Genomic DNA, 26,828 nt, shown 5'->3' on the forward strand with positions numbered 1-26,828 from the left:
GAATAGAAGTAAAAGTACTGCAAATTGGAAATACTCCAATAAAGTAAAGATACATTCAAATTTGTACTTTAGTAAATGTACTTAGTTTCTTTCCATTACTCAAGATGACATGTTTCCACCCTGGTGTGGGTGAAGCTATAATATGCAATAGTACAGGCCGTGCTGTCTGTTGGTCATAGTTCAAAAAATAAATGACTGAAGATCCTCCTCCGCCCGTCAATTCTTTTTATAGTCGAGCACACTGACTGGGTGCCATGGCTATTTCTATTGTGTGTGACAGTGTTGTGTGTGTGTGTGCATGGATATTTCTTTTTTTTTTTTAAACATTGACACAGAGGAAAACCCCAAAGCTTTGTAGTGGGACTACAGTTTTAGCTCTTTTGTGGCTTTGGCGGTGTGGGCGGTGTGTATCTATTAACCCGCAAGACTTGCATGTGACTCTGTCGTGTACACGCACGTCGCACACCCCCAGTGATAAACAACACACACACACACACACACACCTCTCACCACAGCCATTTCTTTAGCTGTAAAGAATGCTACAGTATAAGCTGATTTGGAATGTTTGATTATTTGGCCAAGTGTGGTAAGCAACACACTTGGATCACGGGACTGCTTTTTGTTTGAGCGAAAACACAATTAATCCAACGGCTTTGATGACTTTGTGTTGGTGCTGAACAATTCTGATCCCTGCATGACTGATAAGATTTCAAGTGTTGACATGATTTGGCATGGTCAAAGAGACCATGACAGCAGTTAATCTTTTTTTTTTTTTTTTTCTAGGAAAATATTAAATGCGTTTTATAGGGGACCATTAAAACCACAAATCTCAAAAGACAATATTATTTTGGCTTTATATAATTATAATAGTCAATCTTGGGCAGAGTTGTCCATTTGACAGATCGACAGTATATCCCAAAACTAAACTATTGCACCACAATCAATAGGTTTTTAAAGGTTGGGTAAGTGATTTTCTTTGGTTAAAATTAGTCTTAAACGGCTATATATTCCAATTTTCTCTCTGACAGGATACAGATCAAACAAGTGAAATTGGAAGTGATGACATGACTGAAATAAATCAAGATTGAACAGACAAAATTGAAACGTGGACAATGTATTTTCTGTTTATCAAAGAGCTGGAGAGACGGAGAGACCCATGTGACTGAAGAAACACTCATAGCAATAGATAGTAACAGAATATAGTGACCCATTCAAACCGGGAAAGCACCTGTGTCATTTTAGCGTTCGCAGATATGCTATTTTGTAGTTTATCTTGTTTTTAACCAAAGAATATCACTTGCCCTACCTTAAGTGTTACTTCAAGATGCATGCCTTGCTTGCATGGTCATGGTTCATTTGGAATTCAGTGATAAAATGCGGTTAAATGTTCTGCATTATAGGGCCTTTATCCAAAGCACTTTACAATGTGTGTTTCACTGACACAACAATGGGAGCAACCATGCAAGGTGGCACCTGTCCATCGGAAGGTGCAACCTGCCCCCGGCTGAGCAAGACTCAGAACGTGTCTTGCTCAGCCAGGGATCAATCCAGCTGCTGTACTGTACCGCCTGATGCATTGTCGTTACAGTTGAGGCCACATTTACAAATTTGTCTGCTGCTCATGTCATGCTGGTGTGATTACAGATCTCAGATTAGCAACAGTCTAGGTGCTGCACGCACATCCAAGAATTGCGATGGGTGCCGGACAAAAAGTAGCACATGTGGACTGTGGAGGAGAGAGAAGTCTGCACACCGTCTTTAGATGCTCCCAGCCTCTTCCCATTTTATTCAACGCAACAGACTTTATTTCACCGAATGTATTTAAGGGATAGCCCCTCATTTTCGAGGGTGTGTATGGGTGTGTGTGTGGACCCCTACATTAATATGTATTTGACTGCGTACCCCCATCTGAAAAATATTTTGTGTGTGAGCTTGTAATTGTATGTGTATGATTAAAGTGGTTAAATATATATTTATGATATTCATAAATTTAGCTGGGGACCCCCTGGAACCCCATCAAGGACTGCTGGGGGTCCCTGGACCCCACTTTGAGAACCAATACCATAGGGTGTAGGTTCATCACTTTTTTTAAAGTGATTATATCATATTTTGCATTTTTTTGCAACTTTAGCAAATTCCCACAATTTTGCAGCATAAATCCACATAAAACCCTGCATAACCATCGCATAAATCAAGGATTTTTGCCTGCGTTTTTCTGGAGGGTTTACTAAATGGTATTTATTTTAGTTTTTTCAACTTTTTTGTTACCTTGTACTTTTAAGTAACTTGAAAAATAACCATAAAAAAATGTGCGGAAAAAATATCGTGATAATATTGTTTATGGTGATATGGCTTTAAAAAATATCGCGACAATATTGTTTATGGTGATGCGGCTTGAAAAAATATCGTGATAATATTGTTTATGGTGATGCGGCTTGAAAAAATATCGTGATACTATTTTTTTCCATATCACCCACCCCTAGTGTATATATCCCATCAAGAACAGTCAATTTTAAAGCATAAACAAGTTGTATCAAGATTGATGTGAATATACAGTAGGGAAGTTCTGAAGCGACAGGATGTAGGCCTAATGGATCTAAGAGAATATTATTCGAATGAATCAAATGGAACTTTGAAGCAGAATGACCTTCGTCCAACCTCTTTAAAGATTTGTGGGACAACAAAAGATATTGCAGGTGTCTTAAGTGGATATGTAGATTGAAGCAAATACTGTTTCAAATAAGAAGGGCAACTACGGTAAACGCATTTAAAAATGAAACCAATTGCCTTCTTGATATAGTCTGCAGCCAATTGAATGAGTTGTACATTAGGCATAGGCAGTGACAAGTTCCATATGGACACCTCAAGATTGTCAAGAAGACAAAAACCTGCATAAGCAGTTATATATATATATATATATATATATATATATATATCTATTATACATTTGAAAAGGTGTGCCCAAAACGTGTGCCCACACCAGGAAAATAAAGTCACCAGCTACTACGTCACTGACACGCTGCAACACGCTGCAACACACACTGCAACAACACACTAAGACGACACAGCCTTACCCTCCGCGTCGATCCACGGCTATCTCCTCATGTCGCGCCGCACGCCCACACTCAACACCATCCGCGTAAAAACTGTCATTGCACTGCCACTACAGCCGCCTCCCGTCCACACTCACAAACAATATCAATAATAAACACAAACACGCCACAAGCACCGACACCCCCGCCTAATTTGTTGCCACGTCTATGAAAACAAGCACAGAAAAAATGCCATTCAATACGCTACTTACACACACTACCACTCGCTTACAATACGCGGACCTGGCAACACTACAGTCCCTCTCCCATTTGCTCAAAGCCCACCACGTGACCCACACAGGGAGGGAGACGATTGCGTGATGCTTCTATGTACAGGATTCTATAGGTCACCACTTTTGGTGTGACACACACACACGGCTTCTGTTTACTATGCGTTGTCAACACGTGCTGAGTTGACAAACATTGACCGATTTCGGAGACGACTGATAGTTTATCCTTTAGTAATTAGGCTGTGGAAGTATTCACACTAGGCAACTTTTGCATTTCTTGGGATTGGCAATTTGGGGAGAAAAGGAGGAGGAGGAGGTGATCAAGCTCCACAACACCACATTGGTAGGTAGGCTCAAGGCTGCATTTATTTCCCTTCTTTTTCCTCTCGAGGCTGCATGGGATGATGTGAACCCCTCCAGCAGGCTAGGGAGCACCGCTCCGGTTAGCGGAAAATGACCGCGGGGTGCGGGTTGCCAGGTTTTTTTATAAGTAAAGTATTTACATTCAATTAAAAACATATATATATATATAACACATTTTAATTTACGTCATATTTAGCGGCATTTCGACCGAAATTCTCTGTTCTTTGTCAATGGCAAATATTGAGACGTGTGGGGACTAAAGCTGTATATAGGAGGGCCCTCAAACACATTATTTGATAACTTCTCATCGTGCTCCTAACAAAAACAGTGTGCTACTAGCCGCGATTACATACACAGTTAAAATAATAAGAAATTTGCGCCAACGACTGCGTCGACACCTGGCGTGGAACAAACGGGACGAACCGAGGCGCATATATGGATAACAACAACAACACTACACGCGCGCTGCAACACAAAACAGCTGCATACAACGCGTGTCACTGTGCACTTCTGTATCTGTGGACTTCTGTATCGCAACGCGGGGCAACGCAACTCTGGGATGAGCGGGCCAAAGGCCCGCGAAATTCTAGTATATATATATAAGGAGTAAGATGGAGGTGTCTGTGGTGTTCTGATACACAACACATCAGCATAAATCTATTTGTAACACTTGAGAGATTATTCTTTTCGGAACTTAAAATTAAAAACAATTAGATAATTAAGTATATGTGGTTTAAAGGTAAACTCTGGATCCAAGATATTTAAATGAGTCTACTTTCTCACAGTCACACTGTGAGCCATTTGCAAAATGTATGTGTAGTTCAAAGAGAACTTGCTTGACTGTGTCTGTCGTGTACCATAAAAATAAATCGTCGACACTTGGGATTAGTTCATCGCTTGCAAAGGATTAAACATGCTGTGAATATCCTATGCAAATTTCTAAAGTTGAAACACAAAAATAAATTATTAGTATTTTTCACCGTCACACACTGTAGACCAAGTAACCGCTGGTGTAGAGGAGAGGTGCTGCCGGTCAAAGTTCTTTTCAGATAATATGCAAGACTAAAACTAATGTTATGTTAATTGTGTCCTGGCTCTCAGTGAATTTGAATTATAACCTGGCTAAAGTGCCAAGTGCAATGCTGCTGCTTATTAACCCATTCGGCACCGAGTGCCGCGCTACGAGCTTGTAGGTCTGCTATTTTTGAAAAATCGTGAAAATGTGGCGCAAATCTTTGAATATATTCTTTCAGAGCGAACATTTTTAACTCGAATGTTCTTCTGCTGGGTCCCTGGAACAACATATTTTCAGATGGGGGGGGGGGGGGGGGTCGGCGGGGGGTCGGCGGTCGGCGGCGGCCAATTACATATATTTTTAGGGGTCCTTGACATGAAAATGTTTGAGAACCACTGACATAGAAACATAGGTTTTTCAAGAAAACTGTCAGGATTTAGAAGACATTTGTAGAATCTTCCTCGGGTCTAAATGGGTTTTAACCCATTTTGGGCGGGAACCCCTTTTGGTGTTAGCATTATGTTATGCTTTAGCTATTGAAAAATAGCAGATCTACAAGCTCATAGCGCGCCACCGAGTGGCGCGCTAAGAGCTTGTAGGTCTGCTATTTTTGAAAAATCGAAGAACCACTGACATAGAAACAGCTTTTTCAGAAAACTGTCAGGATGTAGAAGACAAAATGGGTTAAACACTGTAGCAGTGTATCCTATACGTTGTTGCCCCGGGGTCCCCCAAGCATCTATACTTGGTCTCAGTTTTTACCTCTACACCAAATCTCGCCGAAAATAGCCGGTCTACAAGCTCACAGTTGTGTCTTGAGCTTGTAGATCTGCTATTTTTGAGTGGTGTAAACCACTCCTACAACTGGCTTTGTTAGTTTACGTGTCTGTTCGTACCAAAAAATTAGCATGGTTGCTATGGTCACCCAGTTCACACGGGTGTGATTTCATTACGTCAGACATTACGTCAGACCACAGTTGATCAGTCTATATAAGACCTTACACCACTCAGTTCACACGGGTGTGATTTTTGCAGAATGTTTGCCTTTTTTGATGAATGTTATGCCTATTATGACATGCCTGGAATAGGAATGCGTGGGTTCATGTGGTTAATTGCCCATTAAGAAAGAGATTGACCACCGCAGGGCCAAAACAACACAACCTAAAGCCTTTTCTCTTCTCTGATACAACTTGGTGTGGTTTTTATAAGACATGGACTTAGTCTTCCATTGGCCCAAAGGAGGAAAGGTGAATGCGTCATTGCATGTACTGTCTGTAGGTTGTCTTGTAACCATTGTTTACCATTTGAAATGAACCGTGTTATTAAGCTCAGTGCTCCATTGTTTGAACATGGTGGTAAACCGTTCATTTGTGGCTTACCTCTTTCATGTTCCACCTCAGCCCCCCTGGCGAAACAATGCACTTTGATGTTCCACCTCAGCCCCCTGGCAAAGCAATGCACTTTGACAGCTGCTCAACTATTGTCTCTGTGACAAAAACACGAGTGTCTGTCATTGTCAATATGACTATAAGAGTAACCATAATTTCATGACATTGGACAAATCTGAGCAATTTCCCACTCATGTTATTAATTATTCAGGCTGGATATTGATCGCTGGGTAAACATTTTTTGCAGCTCTTTTTTTTTGCAAAGTTCTATGGTATATAACTATGGTATATTTCTCATTTCAGTTCTGGTCTGTGACGTGTATTTATTTAACAATGTTTCAGTAAGCGATCAATTTGTAGAATTTCATGTCACGAAATGCCAGCTTTTTAAAGTGCATGTGTGTGTGTGTGTGTGTGTGTGTGTGTGTGTGTGTGTGTGTGTGTGTGTGTGTGTGTGTGTGTGTGTGTGTGTGTGTGTGTGTGTGTGTGTGTGTGTGTGTGTGTGTGTGTGTGTGTGTGTGTGTGTGTGTGTGTGTGTGTGTGTGTGTGTGTGTGTGTGTGTGTGTGTGTGTGTGTGTGTGTGTGTGTGTGTGTGTGTGTGTGTGTGTGTGTGTGTGTGTGTGTGTGTGTGTGTGTGTGTGTGTGTGTGTGTGTGTGTGTGTGTGTGTGTGTGTGTGTGAGACTGTGTGTACGTGCGTGTCAGCAGCAGCAGTACGCTGACTCAGTGACGAGGAGTGTGTCCTGGAGAGTCACATGGCTACTTGTCACCGGCCTCCGAGAGGAAACATAATCCTGAGAAGGAAGGCTGTTGTTATCAGTCTGACTGTGCATGTTGGCCTGTGAAGGAGAGAGCCCTTATTGGCTGGCCCCTATAGAGAGAGACTCTTCCACTACATGCAGCACTGCAGTACATAATATCTACTCTAACCCTTTTCTTTTCTTTCTTTCTTTTCTTTTTGTTTGTAGTTTGTGTTGCACTCTCTGACCAGGTCCTGGTCTCTCCGTACATCAGCCATTCAGAACACCTCTGCCATGTCATCGGAGCTTCCTCAGCATTGAGCGCACAAAGGTACAGTAAACGTTTACAATGTTTTTGTGTTCGACATGAATTGACATTTCACCGGCCGGGTTTGTCATCTTCACCTCAACCTATCTCGGTTGAAATGTTTGTCTCGTCAATTAAATAAACACAAGTGACATGTGTTTATTTAATTGAATAACTTGAATGGTTTGATGATCTGGGTTAGTGTTACTGGGAAATGCCTACAAATCGTATCGTGTGAAGGCTTATCACACATCAGGGAGTTGTTCGCTCAGGTGTTTACGCTATTGTAGGAACTTGAAAAGGAAAAAAAACAATTTAGTTCAGCTGAGAAGGAGAGGTGACCTGGGCATAATCTTCAATGACCTGCAAATATTTAAAGTTGCGCACTAGAAAAGCTTTCTTGTTACAGATCTAAGATCTTTATTTTATTATGTGTATTATCTTTTAGTTTAGATCTATTTGGGTTTAAATAATGTTTGCTTTGGCAATGTAAACGTAGGTTTTCTCATGCCAGTAAAGCCCCTTTGAATTGAGTTTGGTTGGGTTTGCCGACTAGCATTTCAATTAAATGACCCAGGAGTCCTTCCTCAAGTGTCGCATAAAATACCAATTTAGAGCCTTTACAGTCAGAGGGTTTTAGTAAATGCTGCGTGCAATTCAAGATGAACCGTTATAGTGACCGACGTCTGTTTTCTTTTAAACCACTCACTGTTCAGCCAAATTCTTATAATTATCTTTTTTTTTCTCCTTCTAGTCAGCCCTTGATTCAAGTTTGTTATTCACATTGAACCTTGTAATTATATCACATTAGCGATAGTGGTATCCATTCTTTGAATCGTACACAGTGTGGAATGTTATATCACATCATTAAACATCAGTAAATACAAATAAACCTCCAAGGCCACAAAATAAGGCTGTAGTGCAAATTAAACGAGTGTTTAAGAAAGAACAGAAAAACAAAACGACCACCTTGGAAATGTCATTCAGTACAAATTCGGCAGTGCTCGACACAAAAGATAAATCACTCATTTGTCTGGCTGCCTTTTTATAAACCTAACCTAGTTCTAGTTGAAACAGTCCTTCCGTCCCTTTCATTGTCCTGTTTTTTTTGTTTTTTTTGTCAAAGTACGGGTCTGTCTGTGTGGCTGCTGTGGTGATGTCCATTTCTGGAGAGGCATTTTCATTTGCAGTTTTATGTTTTATCGGTCTGTTCTTAAAGTTGGACTTTCTGATAGAAGTTGTAGAATATTGCATGCATTCCGTGGTCTCTGCTTCTATGCCAAACTGGACGGTTGAGATCCGGCCCGGATGCGGTGGCTCAGCCGATCCCTAGGCTGACTCTGGCTGAGCACCATGCCATGTAAAAAAGTACTTTTTCTTTTACTTCTCAGTTCTTTGGCATTGTCATTTTTTTCCCTGTGTCATTCGTTTCTGTTGTGTGCCATCAATTACGCATTAATTAATGGTTCCTAAGCAAGGTAAGCAGCAGAGGCTGTGGGAGGAAGCCAAGGTCTCTCTCTGTAGTAGGGTTTTGATTCTCAGCCAGTACAGGACAGTACATGTGGTCCTGGAGGCCAGTGTCTTGGCATCGATGAGCACACAACTAGTCTATATTTAACGTGTTAGGGATTGGACTGCAGTAAACTAATGCTGACTTAGAATTTCTACACATTATGTTAAGAGTACATGTAATGTGTGCTTTTCCACTGAAATAACACGTCAAGGGTGAAAACAAGTCTTGTCAAGACTTGTCCTTTTTCTTACACAGACAAACATGACCTGCAAAGTACAGACACTGGTACATAAGTCCCGCCCCGCGTCCGAAACGGTTGAGAAATGACAGAGTTACAACCATGCTGTTTTCTGCTCAGACACACCCACCCACACACATAGTCACTTAAGGAAGTGGTTGCACCACTTAAAAAAGAGGGAAAAAGACAAACGATAAAGTACGAAGAAAAAATTGATTCACAGCATAAATAAATACAAATAAATTAAACAAACTTGCTATGGCCTGGGCCATGGCTCAATGGTTCAGGCACCTTGGCTGGTAATCCAGTCTGGCAGTGTGCCGCGGGTTCGACTCCCGATCCCGACGGCCTTTACTGCATGTCTTCCCCCCATCTCTCTCCCCATTTCCTGTCAGCCTACTGTCTGTCCCTCCATAAAAAAAATATAAAATAAAGGCAAAAGCCACAAAAAATAAACATTTAAACAAACTTGCTATAAATTTAATAAATGACTCATGGGCAATCCCCAGAAATGGTTTGGCATGTGGGTTTTCCATTATTGCGGTGGAATATCACTTTTAGCTGACTCGGCTCGATCTGCTGCAGGTTTCCTGTGTAAAAGTTAACTGAAAATGTGCCTTAACTAATCTTAAACGCACAATGACTTGAACTTATTGTGTCGTATTACATTGTCTGGAGGCGAGGGCAGCTAGTCGGCGCCATTTCATTTTCATCAAATGTTAGAAAAGACCTCATGGTATACTACTTTTTGGTTGCAGGGAATCTACGGTAGATGCAATGCAAGTTTGTGATGGAAAGTAAAAAGAAGAAAAACATGCATGCCATACAATGGCAAAGTATTAGACTGACGATCAGCTTATCTATCCCTCTTACTTTATCTCACCAGCTTTTGTCAATGTTAGAATAACACAGATATCAAAACTATTACAAGCCATTCTTTATCTCCACCAGGCCGGGGACAGAGTTTGTTTTCACGTCTGTCTGTGAATCCAGACCAAATCGATCAGCATCAAACTTCTTCTGCCAGTAGGCCAAGGACTCACTCAACCCCAGATTCTTTCAAACTGGCCTCATGGTGGCGCTATAGCAGCCCAATTTACATTTTTGGCCGCCCTATACTGTAACTCTTAGGTTGTACAGTTAAACATTTTCATTTTCTTCAACATACCTTTTGAATTCTTTGCAAAGTTTGTCCAAAACTCTCACACATTGCTGCACATGATCTCTGGAGTCATGTGATACACATTTTTTTACATTTCATACCCATTGGCACTAATTGGCTTGTAACGTTTGCAAGGCTGTCCCCGAACATTCGGGGTTCGAACTTTCGCTCGTTAGGGTTGGCACTTGAATCTTAATTAATGGGCTTGAACCATTCGTTTTTTTTTTACTCAAATATATCTCGGTGAGAATGTGATATGCATAATAGGAGTACTATGTTCATGTTGTGTTTACATGTTACATGTTTAGATGTTATTAATAATCAGCGGGGCACACAACCGGTGCGCCAGTGCGCACTGGTTTCAGTGGTTGAGCTGCTAACAAACGTCCTCCTGCCGCTTAGCGACTAGCCTACAAATACACTGTCTGTGAGCATCTTTGGCATCTTCCCTGTGTGGGAAGCATAACATTGTGGCAGAGTAGAAACGTCCGTATGCCCCTCACCCCCCTGCCGAGGTTGGGAGCTCGAAGGTTATTTTTTTTAATGAATTAGAAACGAATGGTTCGGATGTTCGCTCGAAAATTCCTGCCGAAGTTCGAGTCCTAAAAACAGGGCTAGGGTACAGCCTTAAACATTTGCAAGAGAGGCCCCACATTTAAATACCATAATGAGACGCCCCTAGACAACACACAGCCAAAATCACCACACATGTGACAAATGTCACTGTTTGTGACCAATTTGTCAGACAAAATTATGTTCACATGATCTTGGACGTCTGAGTCATGTGACAAAAATATTCCTTAAACTGCTTTTTGTTTTAGATTTCTTTTCTCCTTCATATTCCGTACTATTTACTCCAAAATCAGTGGTTATTTTTTTGTAAATTTAGTATATCATGAAAGCAACATCCAATCAACCATAAATTGAAAGTTTCGGGACCTCTAAAAAAAAAAAAAAGCGCTTTTCACTTCTACACTTCCAAAAGCACTTTCACTTCAACTTTTCACAAATGTTGTACCTGATCAGTTGTACCTGATGACTGCAACCCACGACTTACGCAGCCCTGGCTAGGCCACCCGGCCTGGTGGAGATATGCACCCCGTGGAGTGAAAATCGAGAAAGCATCTTTTGTCATTTTCGCATTGGCTATTCAAAAATAGCAGTTATACAAGTTTGTCTGTTTTTGAACATTTTAGAAAAAAATCACACCCGTGTGAACTGAGTGGTGTAAGGTATTATATAGCCTGATCAGCTGTGGTCTGACGTAATGAAATCAGCATCAACCAATCAGCATCAACCATGCTCATTTTTTGGTACGAACAGACACGTAAACTAACAAAGCCAGTTGTAGGAGTGGTTTACACCACTCAAAAATCTTTAGTGTGAGAACTACTGAAAATAGAAGGTATTTGTAGAATGGGCCTCTTAATGGCTTTAATCTGTAAAGATGGACAGCGTCAGATAAGATGCACTCTAAGAAGAAAACGTGTTATTTTGCTGCTATCCCTGCAGATCTTCCTGTGAGGCTGTAAAGTGGAGGTCATACCCTGCAAGCCACAGAGGGGGCAGCTGGATTATGAAATGTAATCAATTCTGACTCAAGTTATTTGCGCTTTAAATAGAGGCCGGCGGATATTATGCAGCAGCAATTCTGATTACTATTCTGTAGTTCTAGGCATTCTGAGTCTTGTAGAAACAGAAATGTGCATAATTAGGGCCACACATGAAATGCAGGAGGAGTATTAGGTCTTCTGCATCTCATGATTATCAATATCTGTGTCAAAAGCAAAAACATGTTGGTTCATGGTTTGTTTGCTACAGTTTGTTTTCCGTACTCATGTTACATGGTTGGATTTCATGTTCTTAGAAGGATGAACATGGAGATGACTGGTGGCTGCCGCTTGTGCTGTGAATGTGAATTGTGAAATGGGACATTCTGCATAATGAGTACTTTCACTCTTGGTATTTTAAGTATATTTTGATGCCAAATACTCAAGTACATTTTGAATACCAGACTTTCACTTGTAGCAGAGTATTTCTCCATTGTCTCATTGATACTTTTATTTAAGTACAAAGTACAAATGTACTTTTTAAACCACTGCTCATCTTTCATTTATTGTGCATGTGCACTGTGTCCAATTAAACAATTTTGGTCACTTCCAGTCGTATTTCTACATGATAGTATTGATACCTTTTTGAGTACTTTTTCCACCAGTGGTGAAGGAAGATGGTGATAGATGTTGAGATCTATACCCAGTCCTGTGGTGAGACATGTCTTATTGATTTCACATTATGGACATAAAGAATATCACATTGAACACCGGTTCTATTTATGACCGATTGTGTTGACAGGCCATTACCGCCTTCCTGTTTTCAAGAGTTCCTCCCACATGAATACAGAATAATGTAGCTATATCCTAGGAGAGTAAGGCCTCACTCAGACCTTTACTGCATTGCTGTATGCTTGTTGGATGAATGTTGTGTAGTGTCATGGCCGCCCCAATGCATTTCCAATGGGAGTCACATGGTTTGACACAACATTTGTGTTGTAGGGGGAGGGGCGCAGTCGAAACACAGCCGAAAGCCATACAACAGCTTGTAGTCCAAAATGTGGACTACAAACCATGTGACTTCCATTGGAAATGCATTGGGGCGGCCATGACACTCACAACATTCATACAACAAGCATGCATCAATGTTTTAAAGGTCTGAGTGAGGCCTAACTGACCATCTTGACCTCAGGTTCTTTTGTAATGGCAGCATTTGACTAATTCCTGTTGGTCATGCCAAATTTATAAGATATTACTTCCCCCACAATTAGTGCTTCGAAATAGAAGCTCGGGGTGCCTGGAAGATATGGCCGCTTTTACTCTGTAAAGCCCCCCCCCTTCCGTTCCGTAAAAAAAACGGAGACATATTTTAGCTTGCTTACCTTTCTCTCGTTTCAATATTATCGCTGAATAATCCCTCGCGTTCATATTTTGAACGAGAGGCAGGTGAGAAGTCAGAAATGAAGAGCTTAGTATATCCATCTGATCAAAACCACGGAGAGCTCCCTAGATAAGGAGATACGAGGCGTTGTTTCTGCAGCGGTGAACTAGGAAGTGAACTGGACCGCGGATGAATGAAGAGCGCAGAGTATGGTGGCCTTGGAGGCCAAAAAAAAAAAAGGAAAGAATTAAGAATATTCTTCTCTCGTTTGATATCATTGAAAATGCGCTAGGACGTGTACACACGTGTACACACGTCCTAGCAACCGTCGGTTGGATTGCTTATTGACGTGCCCACATGTCGTATGGTCTGAACCGGTTAACGACTTGAACCTTACTAGCTATATTCTTTGGGGAAACCTTCAGCAAAAATACCATATCTACAAGCTCACAAGTTCAACACATTGCAATGTGACACATTGTGAGCTTGTACTAGATAGTTAGTCTACTAAGATAATTAGTATAGAGGGAAAACGAGTTGGGGCCCCATGTACTGTATAGGGACCTTGGGGACTCCGATCAACTATTGGGCTTATGTGGTTAAAAAGCATTAGATAGACCAATTGCACATAATTGGCATTAGATACGTTAGATCTTTAGAATACATAGGTCTTTTTCCACTCTCCCTTATCATAATTTTGACCGATGCAAGATCGCCATTCCAAACGGTTTCGTTCAGATCATTATTGTTATCCCCTATGCATGTTATTACAAATCATGTGTACCGAGGTACCTAACCCGGTTCCCATGGCTCTGCTGTCGGGGATCCTGGTGTTCTGTAACCTTAGCCCATCGCTGCCTCTCTGCCCTCCCTCCTTCCCTCACCCACAGCGGTGGGGTCTAGATTTACTGAGAAAGTAATCTGTGAACACACACACCCAGGCCAGTTAACACATTCCACGCGTTGTAGTATAATTGACAAGATACTGTGACTGCCGGGATTGTTTAATTACCTTTTGAGCTTACGCCAAAGTATTTGCGCCTTTGATCCATGAAAATACGCTTGAAAACAGTCCCATGATTTGTTATTGAGCCGATAAAAAAGCCACTTCCGTGATCCGGGTCACAGACACAGATTGTCCCTAACCCCTCGTTCACTTTGCATTGGACTCAGTTCCCCAGAAGCCCTTGCAAGCCGGCGGTTGGTTGATTTCCAGTTACGTCATCATAACGCGTCCGCCTGGTCACAATGTCCGCGACAAAGGCGGATTTTCATAATAACCATCTAACGGTGAATTAAACACATTAAACAAATAGCGGGTTTAGCCAATTATGCGTGGAAAGACAATGGAATAAATGTTGTGGAACGCGGGTTATGCGTTCAATTAAAAGCACGCCTTTTTTGGAGCATCTTTATCAAGACTGGTGCGCTGGCGGCAGCTCAAAGGGTGTGTGTGTGTGTGTGTGTGTGTGTGTGTGTGTGTGTGTGTGTGTGTGTGTGTGTGTGTGTGTGTGTGTGTGTGTGTGTGTGTGTGTGTGTGTGTGTGTGTGTGTGTGTGTGTGTGTGTGTGTGTGTGTGTGTGTGTGTGTGTGTGTGTGTGTGTGTGTGTGTGTGTGTGTGTGTGTGTGTGTGTGTGTGTGTGTGTGTGTGTGTGTGTGTGTGTGTGTGTGTGTGTGTGTGTGTGTGTGTGTGTGTGTGTGTGTGTGTGTGTGTGTGTGTGTGTGTGTGTGTGTGTGTGTGCGCGCTTACATTGTAGGTCACGAAAGTACTCCCCTGAGGCTGAGAGTTGGTTCAGTTAATGTGAAAATGTCACATCAATCTAATCAAAAAGGCACTGGGGAGGTGCAAACACTGCTCACACCGTCTCTTGTTTCAAGTCTGTCCATTCCTGAGATATGGAATATTATATAATTTTGACCTTGTCCTTGATGGTATCCTTTTGACATTTTTGACCCAAATGTTAATAATCAGTCTAATGATCATTCTCGCCAAGGTTTATGGAAGTTTGCCCATCCCTTCTTGAGTTTGACCTTAAGTTGACGTTGAACTAATTTACACTTGGTTAATGTGTTGGGATAAAACTTTACCTAAAAGTGTTATGTAACACTTATGATTTAGTTAATGTGTTGCAATAACACTTATTATTTAGTTAATGATTTGGAGTTCTTAGACTTGTGTGGTGGTGAGTCAGTTCTCTTCATCTACTGTCCCAACTTATTCATCTCACTCACTCTTTCATTTATTTTGCATAGCAAAAATACATTGTTTTCCTCTTATATTTTTGAGGGTCGTCCTATGCCCAGCTTTCCGGGTTTGTGTGAACACAAACATTGGCTGATCACCCCATAGCGATGACTTGATTGGCTGAGCAAAGTTTATATTGAAGATAAAAGTGAGGGCAGAAAGTGAAGACGGCAAAAGTGATTGGCCGGAATGACATTTGTGATGATTTGATTGGCTGAGCACGGAATGTGATGTATGATAAGCGTGCCCCTCACTTCACACGGGTGTGATTTAAAAAAAATATATAATTTAATTTGATGAATGTAATCGAGAGACATGATGCACAGCTTTGCAAGTTTGGCATAGATGGTGAAAATTATATGTATATATCAGTGTATATATAAAACATAGAAGTCAAAAAGTCATGTTACATGTCTTTGCTCACACACAATCAACTAACTTTCCCTACCATCTGGCCCTCAAAACCTCTGTGTAGCTAGCTAGCATGTAATCTCTTGGGGCAATAGACGGACTGTACTCTTAACTAAAAGCAGGACTATATCTGAGCAAATCCCTGTTGTAAACAAGGTCATTGATATGATTATGCTCTGGCATCAGAGCTTGTCATGACTTTCAGACTTTGATAGCCGCTGCCAAGAGAGTCAGGGTGCCTTTGACTGAGCATGATTTCTTGTGGTGTCACTGAAAAAGGCATTCAGAGTCTGTAATTGATGGAGGCAGAGAGTCCTTTACTTTGCTTTTTGGCCGAGGTTTGAATGAAAACCACTGCTATTCCTAAGACACTCGCCCATAAAGAGACCCAGGCCTGGTGAATTGAAGCCAGGATAAAAAAATAAGTCCCACTTGGGGACACCACACCACTTGGGGACACCACACACCAGCATATCAAAGGGATGTGGAGGAACAAGCCTATGTTTGTTTCACGATTCAGCATCTGACATGTCATAACAATATTTTGACCTAATAGATTTATTATAACATTCTTCTTCAACTATACCACATTGTCTCTGTCGGGTGGAAACCCCATAATATGGGGTTGAATCCTGAAAAGTAACAGTTTTGGACATATGTCAAACTGTTACTTTTCAGGATTCAAATTACAGCAAAAGTAGCAGGTCTACAAGCTCAAAACGCATTGCTTCGTGCAGCGCTTCGAGCTTGTAGATCAGCTACGTTTGATACTTTCTCTCTTGTTGCTGTCGGGGCCGATTTTACTACAGAGTTTTCACACGAGTATCAAAGCAGATCCACAAGCTCCGTTTTGAGCTTGTAGATCTGCTACTGTTGCCACTTTTGAATTTTAATCCTGAAAATGTACACAATTTTAGTTGAATATTCTGTTCTGATTGGTCAACCAAAGCATTTTGCAGTGTGTCATTGATCGATTGCTTTGCCTTTGTTTACATTGCAATGGAAAAACTAAGCTAATGAGGTTGCTTAATGCAGAGGTAGCTATGGTTGAGAGAAGTCCTCTGGAATTCAGAAGGCCTCTTGTTTGACCCTTGGCCTGTTTGGCCGAATACCAAACAACTCGCCCCTTTACCAACTCGCCTCGGGCGTACAGCCGGCGGAACTGTGCGGCGTGGTATTCCTAAAGTAACCTCAGTAAAACTATGCCTAAACCTAACCCTATTTCTAAACTTAACCCCAGTAAAACTACGCCTAACCCTAAACGTATTTCTAACCTTATCGTCGGTGTGTGGTCGGCAGAAAAAAAGCGGGGGCGAGATGGAATAGGGGCGACTGTACCCGTTACCGGTTGGCCCAGGCTGTGTCCCTAAGTAAGACAATAAACCCTACCATCCCCCCCCCCCCCCCTGTGCTCTCAGCCTCTCTTCCTTGCCAAATCCATCTTTTGATTGAGCACTTTGAGCAAAGATGACAGACCAGTCTGCATGTGCACTATTTATTCAGCACAAAGTACATTTACAACATTAGTTCTAGCCTAGGACTAAACTAAGAAACGTGAGAGCGGGTGGCGGCAGATTCCTCATTCAGTTTCAAGCAGCTTACAGTATATACTATTTCTTGCCCTATCAAGCAGACATAATTCTATTCTTACCCACCAATCACAAGGTATTTCAATCATATGAGCATCCAGCTTCAGCATCCATGTCAAATAATATCCTAAAATGTCCTGTCTCCTTCCCATCTTCATTTAAACAGAGACCAGAGACGGAGAACATGACATGGTCATTGTGAGTGACCTCGCAGATATCATGTGTTTCATGTTTCAGGTCAAGCAGACAATATTAGGAAGCAATCTACTGGTCTGCCTGTCTGTCTGAACAATAAAATGTCTTGAGAATTTACTCAAATACATGAATGAATCTTGCACATCACCACATAGTATAGAAATTCTCGAACAATTACCTGAACTCTTAAACTATTATGTTCTGTTGCATTCAGACCGAGGCAGGCACGTGCTGCTACTTGCCGCCACTTATCAAAGCGTCCACTCCACAGCAGCACTGTTATCTAGCTCTTATCTGTACAGTAGCTAATGACCTTGGATGGCGGTGAGGAAGTGCTGCAGCCTGCAGGCCCCATAGTCATAGTAATGAATGGAGACATGCTTTTCTTTGTTTACCGTTTGTCAGAGCTGTCATAGTAGCCACTGAATTAATCGGTTTTTGAGTGGCGCTAGCCCCTCCTATATTCAGCTACAGTGTAGTTTTTTGTCCTAACACAAACATTGACAATGACAATGAATGGAGAATTTACGTCATATGTAGACGAGCAAATCGGCTAATTTAACCCTACACAAAAAAAAATCCCATTGACAATGAATGGAGAATTTACGTCATATAATTATGATAATAATTATGTTTGAGCAAATTGACATGTTGTACATTTTTTTTTTTGGTGTCTCAAATCATTCTGTGATCTTGCATAGACACAAATATGACTTGCGTTCTTAATTTATGCAAGTGATACTTTACTTTTTACTTTGCAGAGAATTCCTATTAAAGCACATTGGTGGGAGTTTCTTTCTCAGAATTCGGGGGCCCATATTGACAACTTTCATGACATTTTCATGAAATGCTAAAATCTATAAATCATTGTTGGAGGATCTACAGCAGGGGTTCTCAACGTTTTTGGCTGGGGAACCCAGAAAATGCTTTGGCCATGTCTCGCGACACTAATTTCTGGACCCCCGAGGGGTCGCGACCCCCAGGTTGAGAACCCCTGATCTACAGTACTTAACATGTCACCCTTATTTGAGCACACTGTTCGCCCCTTGTTTTCAAAGCTTTATGTCGGACTACTGTCGATTAGGGCTGCTAATTTTCTTTTTGGGGGAAAGATTTACATATTCCGTTTAATTATGATAAAAGGTGCTATAAAGTTTATAGAAAAAAGGTATTAACACGGAGGCCCGGAACTATTTCATCCATGTGCCCATCATTTATAGCGCACGGACCATGATCGTTTTAAGATTTTCGTTTTCGTCAGCTAAACAGGCAGGGGAGATTTTCGATGTCATCGGATCGGGCAACAAGCGCTCCAAGGCTCTAGAGTGATGCGAACGGTTTTGTTATCATTAATCTCCGTCCTATTTATCAATCTCCGTGTTGGGCACTTGACCATGACCTTGAACTCCACCCTGGGCCTCCAAGGTGTTAATACTGAGGTAACCTGGGCTAAATATGTTTGAGAACCACTGCTTGTAGACTCATGTTCCATACACTTCTGTCCCCAGGTTATGCTGTTCCGCAAAAGCTGCCTGAGTCCCAGTTGGAAGAGAAGGGCTAAAGTCACACCTCTTCCACACGTTCCAACATTCACCAACCTCTTTAACAGCGTGAGCCATGAGCAAGCCCAACTCCCCCAACCTGGTCTCATCGGTCACCCACAGTGTAAGTACTGCACGCACGCACGCACGCACGCACGCACGCACGCACGCACGCAGCCTCATGCTCCAACATTCATCACATGAACCATGTGAGTCAACATTGACCGTTAAAAACCGCCAAACTTTTGTTTCTCATGCTGATGTTGACGGATGATGGATGGATATATTTATCACATAAGCTCGTACGGATTGTTCAGCTGCCATATCTTCCCTAGAGGATTTTTGGCATCTAACTAATCGGCATGAGCTAAAATTGTAACCGCCATGAATTAACTGGCATCGCCAGCAAACCTCCCTGCTTAAGAACCAACAACAAGGTCAAACAAGCGTGGAAAAAACATGCTTATCTTTATCTTGAATAATTATTTTAGATATCCGCGGCCAAATTGCGGGTCCTTGGTACGAAAACGTTTGAGAACTACTGATTTAAAAGACATTTGTAGAATGCATTCGTCATTGCCCTTGAATCATCCCATATTGTGTGTGTGTGCATTTTCGAAATATTTTAACAGTAATCGCTTCCTGTCTTTTTGTTGTTTTTTAGTGTCTATGTGCATCACTTTACCTGATTTCCTAATGGCCACACATATTTGTCCACTGTCGTCACACAATATCTCTGTATGCTATTGGGTTTCCTCTGCGTCAGCTCTTTGACTTCTTCCTCCTGGCATTGGGAGTGTATGTTTTGGATTGTGCTGTTCTTTCTGCAGTCAGAGGAGGAGGGCACATACATACACATCTAGTCACTGTCTATTGTCTAGCCATGCAGCCAAGCACCCCTGATTACATGCACACAATGAAACATAAACCAGTAGTTCTCAAACTAAAGGACCCCCAAAGCGATATCAATTTGGCCACAGCCCCCCCCCCCATCTGACTTTTCTTTTGTACCCCCAGACCCCCATCAAAATTATTCCAAATTTTCTGATCCTTTTCAATGTTTTTCAAATGTAGAACAAAGCTTGCAGTGCGGCGGGAGCTTGCAGACCTGCTATCTTTGAATAACCAACATATGAATGGTTAAAATGATTGTGATGCTAAATTTAATATGGAATAAAATGTTTCAACTGTGAACTCGACACGGTTGCTATATACATTTTGAAATCTTGTGGTTTTCTAAACTCGGGAGTCACGTGGGGAAATCAAACGTTGCACAACAGAAAAGGCATCCTTCTCCTTCTTCTTCAGTGTGTCGGTCTTGCCCAGTGCTTGCATACAAAAATAACATGCTTGAACACTTGGTATTCCAATTACTGTAATTGCATTGCTGCTGTTGCGATCCCTTGTGGTAGACTGGCCCAGTGGCTGGCCTGCGGTACGGTCTGTGTCACTGGCCCAGTGGCTGGCCTGCGGTACGGTCGGTGTCACTGGCCAAAGAAAGCGCTGTTTCTCTCCCTCAAGAGGGCTCTCTCAATAAGATCATATTAGAGGCGCCATTATGTTGCTGAGGCAAATACAGACTGTTAACCTTTTTATAGATCGGTTAAATTAATACGCGTCTGGTTTATGCACAGTCAAAACAGACACATTTCAGAAACAGACTTCTCTCTCCTGAGAGACTTCTAGATAGAGACTCTTCTCCTGTTCCCTTAAAGCCGGATTAACCCATTTAGACCTGACCTCAAAATAAAAAAAAAAGTCTTCTAAATAATGACAATTTTCGGAAAGATTTGAGGCACATTTTAACGATTTTTCAAAAATAGCAGACCTACAAGTTCATAGCGCGCCACTTGGTGGCGCGCTATGAGCTTGTAGATCTGCTATTTTTCAATAGCTAAATTATAACATAATGTTTAAAACACCAAAAGGGGTTCCCGCCCAAAATGGGTTAATACTCAGTTTGTAGATCTGCTATTTTCTGCTCCGTGATCAACGAGGAATATAAAGTCCTTTTAACCCATTTAAACCTGAGACCGATTCTACAAGTCGTCACTGTTTTCTGAAAAACTTATGTTGCTATATAACTAAAATCTAAAATGACACAGATGCTTTCCATGTCTTAAACGTGTAATAGTTTGACATTGCACGGTGATTGAAAGAGTGTAGTTGTTTCCTCACTGGTGTCCATCCAGTCCCACAACTACGCTACCTTCTGAAGAAGACACCGACAAGCAGCCCTACAGAGCTACTGTGCTCACTTCACCCCACTCACCCGCGTCAGGAAATGCCTGCTTTCCCTGACGTCTGCATTTTTTTACCCCAAGCATCCAGTCAGCAGCTTCCTATCCTATCCTCTCTGTCGTTGCGCAATCCCTCGGCAGTCCAGACGACCCCCGCGGGGGTGCTGCCTGACTCCTGGGAGGTGGACGGACGCTATCTGGACACAAACAACCAAGAGGGAAGGCTCTGCCGCTCCTGTCTGAAACCATACCCCACCCACTCCTTCTGCGAAACACACTGTGTGCAGGAAATGAAGTGGGAACGCTTTGACATTCTTAGAGCGCCTTCCCTTTGAACAGACATTCAAAATGCTGTTTCTATGAAAGTCTGAAGTCGATGCAAATTGATGGCTACAGTAAGGCAATACAAGAAGCTAAACCTGCCGATGGCCTTTTTGTTTAGGTCAAGAAAACGGTGTCCTTAAAACAAAATATGATCATCCGCTGACCGCTGCAGATGCTGCACCTTTATTTAACCCTGGCATTTTACGACCCCATAACATTTGAAATGTCATGCTTTCATTCATTTCAGTTGCACAATCGGCGTGTCATCTTTCTTTATCTTTCTCGGCTGCCATAAAGATGCATCATTTATCCGTTTTTTATTGGGCGTGTCTTACAAGACTCTTATTGAGATGGTCGGCCATATTTTATGCCATTAAAACCGGGAAAGCATCTGTCATTTTAGATTTTAGCTAGATATAGCAACATACGTTTTTCAGAAAGCTATTTTAAGATTTAGAACAGTCGTTTAGAACAGTTATTCTCAAAAATAGCAGACGTACAAGCTCACTGCTCGTCACTTCGTGCTGCACTGCGAGCTTGTACATCTGCTAGTTTTGAAAAATCGTTTTTGGTTTTGGTTGTCCTTTGAGAACTACTGATTTAGAAGGCATTAGAATCGGCCTCGGGTCTTAATGGGTTCTTTTCAAACAGAATTATGAATTGGCCCATGGTATATTTCTATATGAATATGCATGGCAGATGTACCAACAGCCTAGGCATGGAGACACTCATGGCAGATAAAACTATTTGCTGTGTGACAGCGCCTCAGCAGTCATTGGCTGTTCTCTTTGCTTTTCCTCTCCCAAAGTTAATTATTCTCCATAACTGTGTGCATGCGCGTGTCTCTCTGTACGTGTGTGTGTGTGTGTGTGTGTGTGTGTGTGTGTGTGGAGTGCAGGGAGAGTTCAGATAATCCTCTGTTTGGTTTTTTGGATGGGCTGAAGTTGTGAAACCGTGTGATAGCCTCTTCCTGCCGCTAAAGAGATTCCCTAGTCATGTGACAAGGGAAGAACTTGAAGTGGAACGGGGAACGTACCGCATTGAGGGTCTAAAAAAACCAGGTCATCGTGTCTAGGTTGATATTTTTATCTTTCACCCAGGAAAAGCTAAAGTCCTCACCCTATATTTAACCAGGGTCGAAGTAACAAACCCCTATATGGAACTTGATGGAGTTTCTATACACATCCGCAAAGGTGAGTTTGTACCGGTTGAACAAAAAAAACGACCATAATTGTTAGGATTCACCATAATGGAAGAATCCCAACTATGGTTGTTTTGGTCATTGGACCCTTCTCCTTTTGGAGCAATGGTATTGAATATCTCTTCCCCTCTGATTTGTTAGTGAGGCTTTCAAACAATCTTGCTGTATGTCACAATTTATTGTTATTTGTTTAGATTGACAGTTGTAGCCGGTTTTACGCGCTCGTTCTGAATGAATATGCTCCTTTGTGTAAACATAAACGCTTAACATTAACTTGGCTGTTGGTTAATGTCCTGTCCAGTTCCTGTGTGTCTGTGGATGGCATGCATGTGCTCATGTGTGGGCTTGTGACACGCCAGTATTGGGTTCCCATGAACTGAGGTAATAATTACTTCTCAGTGTTGTCTTAAGGTGTCCTGGATTACTGATGCCAGGAGCCTGGAGCCCACAGGGTCTCTCTGAGCAGGGGAACAGAACACCGTGTGCCTCTCTTAAAACCTCCTCGGTCAAACCATTTGTCAATGCAGTACACACCTAGTTTTTTTTTTTATTGAATACTTTATTAGTCGGAAATGTAAACGGCATGAGGTACAGTCAGATGTTAAAGCTAAAAGGACTACACAAAAAAAGTACCGGGGACTTGTTTACAGTGTGATGCCATGTATTCAATTCATCAACATACTGTAGCATACAAAATTAACACAATAATACATGTTGTTAAATACAAACACTATGGGGAAATTACATTTACCTCCTTTTGTGGTCTCCTGATAGGCATTCTTTCAGGCCAATTTTGAAAGACACCAGTGTGTTACACATCCTTTGATGGATGGTGTTGGTGCATTCCACTATTTTACTTGCATTGGATCGTCCTACTGTGATTCAAGTAAAGCCAGTATTAAAAGGAAAAAAAAGGTTTCAACTGCAAATTGGAGTGGGATTTATGTAGCCTGGCTAATAAGCCAGACCGAATCAGCCGTTGGCAAAAATAAATTGCCTGCCGGCGGATTACGGTCTGGAGAGGCTCAATTGTACGCCCATTTCCTACACCAGAGAACTGGTGTAGCCAATCGGGACACGGTATGCAATATGGGCGGGCTTTGGTACAGCGACGTTGAATGCTTGAGACCTTTGACTGACAGTAGCTCTAACCAATTGCGTCAAAGAGAAAATGTTTGAACCCGCCCCCCCGGGAAACAAGATCCATACACAGCATCTCCAGTAGGGCTGGGTGCAATAACCGCAATATCGCCATACCGCCGGTATACAACGCATACCGCGGTATCGGGTTCGTTACCGCGGTAAAAAAAAAAAAAAAAAACATTTTTTTTTTTTTTTTTTTTTAAGTTTTTTTTGTCCGTGCTGTTCTGGCGCCCTAGGTCCTAACCCTAACCCTAGTTCTAACCCTAAACCTGGGTTCTAGGCCTAAGTGCATATGGTTGATATGAAATAAAGTGTATCATAATAAACAGTGAGGCTCAGTCAGTCTAATCATATGCCAGCAACACCAGAGGGAGTTCAACAAACCATGTGCAACCCAGATTCGGCACAAACAAGTATTGATTGATTGATTGATTGAACTATTTATTAACAGTTTGCAGAATTACAGTAGCCTACATTTCAAGCACAACTCAATACAAAGACTGTTAACTGCGAGTGGACGACCCAATAAAGCATTACACTTGTTTACAAGAGGGTCCACCTAAATTAATTTCACTCCTATGCCACAAAAATGTGGAACGCCCTACCAACTGTCATTAAGACATGTAAATCCCTTGACTCCACCCACCCCTTTTCCCCCTCACTGTATATGTTTTTCCCCCTTTTTACCTCCTTTATGATGATTTCCTGTTTTTGGCTTTATAGAAGTGTATAGTGTACAAAATGTTATGATGAATTGAACAAGGTGGACCCTCTTGTAAACAAGTGTAATGCTTTATGGTGTCGTCCACTCACAGAGTAACAGTTAACAGTTTTTGTATTGAGTTGTGCAAATGTACTGTAAACTGTTAATACAAACTTAAATCAATCAATCAAGCAATAATGTTAACTCATGGCTTGGGGACTGGGGAGGCGCGCAGTTGCTGCGTGGTGTGGAGCGGCTGGAAGTTGAACCTTTCAATTCATCATATATTAAATCTATCAGTTAACTTGGAATTTGTTTAATATGTTTAAGATTTTAGGTTCCATGATGAGGGGACGTTTTTGAATGGTGGTGTTTGTTTCATGCGATGCGCTGCTGAGCGGGCATTTCATTGGAGTGAGAATGGTTGCCATTGCGATTCCAAGTGAGACAGTGTGCGGGATTCTTTTTTTCTCTACTTCTCAGTTCCAGTTATCCGACGCACCTGTCCATTGTAGGTGTGCAGAAGGACTTTTTCTTATAGTCAGTCAAAAGATAAAAACAGTTCTGTCCGTCCTGTCTGTACAGCTCTCTCTCTCTCTCTCCCTCCCTCTCCCCCTTTCTCTTCTCTCGCTGACAGACATCAATACAAAGTTGAAACCGTTACGATGCGCCCTTATCCATAGGCTACAGCCTAATATGTCTCTCTCTCTCTCTCTCTCTCTCTCTCTCTCTCTCTCCCTTTCTCTTCTCGTCTCTCGCTGACAGACATCAATACAAAGTTGAAACCTGTTACCGGCTACGATGCACCCTTATCCATAGGCTACACGTTTAGCCTAATCTTTCTCTCTCTCTCTCTGACGGTCTGAGCAATGCACGATGCACCTGGCTGTTACAATTGCGCGAGGTATTAATATTCTCTCAAAACAAAGTCGGACAATGTTTTAAATTAGGCTACTCCAAACCAGACCCACCTATAAATGTTGTCTGTTGTGACATCAATGGGATCGCAGGAAAAAGACGCTCAACACAACTTGTCTTGATCTGAAATGATGTGAAATCCGTTCGCTTTTTTATTTCTTTTTTTTAACAGCGGGCTGCGGGAGATGTCTGACGCAGTTGATTTGATTGACACCCGAACACGTGTTGCGGCATTGACATGCCAATCTTTCCTTAATAAAACTGTAGTCCATAATATCCGTTAAAGGATTTATATATATTATAATCACACAATCAAAGTCCGGATCGTTTGCAGCTGGGGTTAATTACCTCGCGCTGCGCAAGGGTCTTCACAATAAATAGCGCTGTTGTGGATTTAATTTTGGTAAACTGGATAACAACAGAAACACGTGGAAAAGCTATATGAGTCGTCTTGTCTGTTGTCTCTGTAACGGTGCCACTGTGTGTGTGTGTGTGTGTGTGTGTGTGTGTGTGTGTGTGTGTGTGTGTGTGTGTGTGTGTGTGTGTGAGCTGTGAGGGGAGGCCGCGCATGGATCGGAGGAATGACACTGGAACTGCACTAAAGACACACAGCTGCTCTATACATCTCCGTATACGGTGTTTTACCGGATTTTGCAGACCTGCTCTAACATCTCCATACACGGTGTTCCACCGGACTAAATAACACTATAAAACCGGAGGATTTTTTTTCCGCGCGCGGGGGGGGGGGGGGGGGGGGGGTGCGGTAATTATCGCCATACCGGCGGTATGGGGGCCGACAATAACCGCGGTAATAAAAATCCCATACCGCCCCAGCCCTAATCTCCAGACTCAAATACCACACGACAGTGTGATTTGAGTCTGGCTTATTAGCCAGGCTAGGATTTATGACCTTTGACACAATCTAAATGTCTCGATAGAAGAGCAGGCAGACAAAATACAACCACCCCAATTCAATTGTATAAGTATATACCTGGTATTGGACAACATACAAATGTATTGATTTAAAAAAAGTTACATCGTGCCGCTTAGTGTGCATCTGTGACTAATATGGAACATCCACATAATCACCATCTCTGGAAATGAGAAAAGAGAGATTAGTTGAAAAGTTTCAAGGGGTCTGTAATAGAGAGTATGCGCATGCTTAAAGTGAATGGCACATCGAGTGGCAAAGCAACAGGCAAAGGGAGTTTAACATTGTTTAATTCAATCAGACTTTTCTGTGTGGATGTATGGGCTGTCAAGGCCAGAAAGTAGTTTTTTGCCACTCAGTAGGCGTTCCTGCATAACTTCCTGGTTTGATGATGATGTCACACGCATACCC

The 26,828-nt window shown here is 42.0% G+C and overlaps 1 protein-coding gene across 4 annotated transcripts in view; it reads left to right on the forward strand.

The window, feature by feature from the left end:
- The window catches only part of slc4a2b (solute carrier family 4 member 2b), an 86,048-nt gene that overhangs the window by 11,447 nt on the left and 47,773 nt on the right, over positions 1 to 26,828 (forward strand). For 2 of the 4 annotated variants that reach the window (XM_079489381.1, XM_079489384.1), the window contains exons 2-3: positions 7,055 to 7,157; positions 18,925 to 19,081. In XM_079489381.1, coding sequence (XP_079345507.1) covers positions 19,034 to 19,081 — 48 coding nt within the window. In that variant the 5' untranslated portion in view covers positions 7,055 to 7,157; positions 18,925 to 19,033. The remainder of the gene's footprint in view (positions 1 to 7,054; positions 7,158 to 18,924; positions 19,082 to 26,828) is intronic. The other 2 variants (XM_079489382.1, XM_079489383.1) reach the window with 1 other exon arrangement.

The sequence above is a fragment of the Electrona antarctica genome (assembly GCF_951216825.1).
Source record: "Electrona antarctica genome assembly, chromosome: 20".
Classification (NCBI taxonomy): Eukaryota; Metazoa; Chordata; class Actinopteri; order Myctophiformes; family Myctophidae; genus Electrona; species Electrona antarctica.